The 2,177-nt window shown below is 47.7% G+C and overlaps 1 protein-coding gene across 1 annotated transcript; it reads right to left on the bottom strand.

Annotated features, from left to right (window-relative positions):
* Positions 1–448: 448 nt before the first annotated feature.
* On the bottom strand, positions 449–2,099 carry RPS19BP1 (ribosomal protein S19 binding protein 1; the record flags this gene model as incomplete). Its single annotated transcript, XM_010012368.1, has 3 exons — positions 449–583; positions 1,543–1,640; positions 1,932–2,099. Coding segments are annotated over 3 exons (401 nt in total), but the record flags the coding sequence as incomplete, so codon positions are not given.
* Between the last annotated feature and the right edge of the window lie 78 nt (positions 2,100–2,177).

Genomic DNA, 2,177 nt, shown 5'->3' with positions numbered 1-2,177 from the left:
ACTACTCAGATTTAACAGCCTTTCAAAGCATCCTTCCCTTCAGTGATTTATTACTGTGGGTCCAAAACACTTCTCCATTCAGATACAATACTTTAAATGCTCCCTGCTAATAACACAGGTAGCAGAGGTCTTACATCGTAAGGAAGGCAACAAGATTTATATTTGGCTTGGTCCACCCCTCTACATTAAGAATGCAAGACATGGTGGCTGGAGGGAGATAATTATAAGGACAACTCATCATGGAGCTGAGAAACTCCGTGGCTCTAGCTGGCCACTGTCAAGTTCTGCACAGATGCAGAGCTGCTCTGCAAGTGTAACATTAAAGCACTTGCTGACAGAGGCACATCTCTGATGTCTCATCTCAAACACACTGACGGAATGGCCAGTCCAGCATGCCAAGCACTCAGCTACAGAAAGACTGGAGCTGTGAGAATCCCTGTCACGTTGTTTATGGTATCCCAAAGTATTCCCTCTCAAATTTACGGAAGTCTTCTTCAGTGAAGACAGTGCCCTCGGGCTTCTTCTTTGCTGCCTTCTTTGGAGGCTGATCTTTTGCCTTCCTGCCTCTGTTCTGTGCGAGAACCTTCAGACAATTAAAAAAAAATAAAAAGAAAAAAACCAGTCATTGTTATCCAGACCAAACCACAAAAATGGTGATTGTCAAGTTCTACTAGTACCATGCTATATCCTAGAATGCCTCCAAAGAAAAGTGAGAGGCAATCGCCTATGTTAACTAAAGCAGGTCACTGGGACAACAGCAAATACCAACTTAGTAATTGGAGTCAAATATGAAAACTACTCTTTGGTAATTGTCACAGAGATAGAAACACTTATTTCAATTCAGACCTTTCTGAAACTATGACTTTCTTTTATCCTGTCTCCAGGATAAACCCAACAAGTTGATGGAATTCCCTCAGCATTTTCTAATACATTGTCGCCTCCTTTCGCAATCTCTAGCCTGAGAAACACCGGCTTAAACCACTTGGTTTGTTTATATAGCTTAACAGCCTGGATCTCATAAAAATAGCCCAAGATTCTAGCAGTGTCAGCTATTCTCCTCTTCAAATCTTGGCATGGGACTTCTTTTTGGGGAAGGACACATTCTCAGGTTATGAGAAACATCATTCAAGATGCTATGAAATTCCTATTTCATGAGTCAGCAGCACATCTGGTTCCTTGCTAAACAGCCTCCGGCTACAGAGAAGGCCAATTTGATCAACAGCAAGAAGGTCTGAACCAGGGCTTCTTTGACAGCTGAAACAATGAAGTATCTTTGGTAAGTAAGAAAAGCCAACAGCTGTCAGTACATTTTAACTAGCATTGGAGAACATCATAGGGGACAATGTATCAACAAGATAATAAATATGGTAATTTGCTTTAGTATGTTACTTTGTCAGTGCACACAGAAATCCCTCAAGGCCACTTCATGACAGAAACTTGACTTCTTTGCACAGGGTCTAAGCTGGAAGATCTGGGAATGATCCCCATTTGCCTGTGTTCCTCAGCAGAAGCAGACCCCCCAAACAGAAATGATCATCTTACTTTTTCTGTGACTGCTCTGTTTGCAACAACTCGTCCTTTCAACATGTACTGCAGGTTTTCTCTCAAGTGATTCTCGGCCTTCTTCTTATGATACTCCTCTAGGTCAGAGCAGAGTGGGACACAACAGATCAGCATGCAAGGAGAGACGCAGGAGGACGAGCAATGCCCCGGGAGAAAGCAGCAGCACCACAGCTCAGGGACAAGGGTGCACGCACAGATCTGGCTGTGGTGAAGTGAGGGACGCCAGAAGGGTATCCAGGAGGATGGGAAGGGATGGATACAACCGACTGAGAGGGCGGCTGCGGGACACCGTAAGAGGGCCCGGTGCGAGGGCTGTGGAGTGCGGCAAAGCCGCTTCTCCCTCCCCCCAGAGCAGAGCCGGGACTCACCTATCGCTGACTTCACGACTCTGCCCTTGACTGTAGCCCTGTTCCTGCCGGGCTCCGGCGCCCCTTTCCTCCGCCTCGCAGCACCCTCCGCCCTGGGGCGATCCCGCCTGCGCTGGAGCTCCGGCGGCGCCTTTCCCCGGCCTGATGCGGGCAGAGGGATGGAGTTACCTAAAGCCGTAACACCGGGAATCAGCCTGCCCACAGCCCCCGTTCCCCGCCAGCTCACCCGGCACCTCCAGCAGCTCC

This window comes from Nestor notabilis, unplaced genomic scaffold (genome assembly GCF_000696875.1).
Source record: "Nestor notabilis isolate BGI_N333 unplaced genomic scaffold, ASM69687v1 scaffold30433, whole genome shotgun sequence".
In the NCBI taxonomy this organism is placed as follows: domain Eukaryota; kingdom Metazoa; phylum Chordata; class Aves; order Psittaciformes; family Psittacidae; genus Nestor; species Nestor notabilis.
The sequence above is the reverse complement of the archived record's forward strand: the minus strand, read 5'-3'. Positions and strand labels throughout refer to the sequence as shown.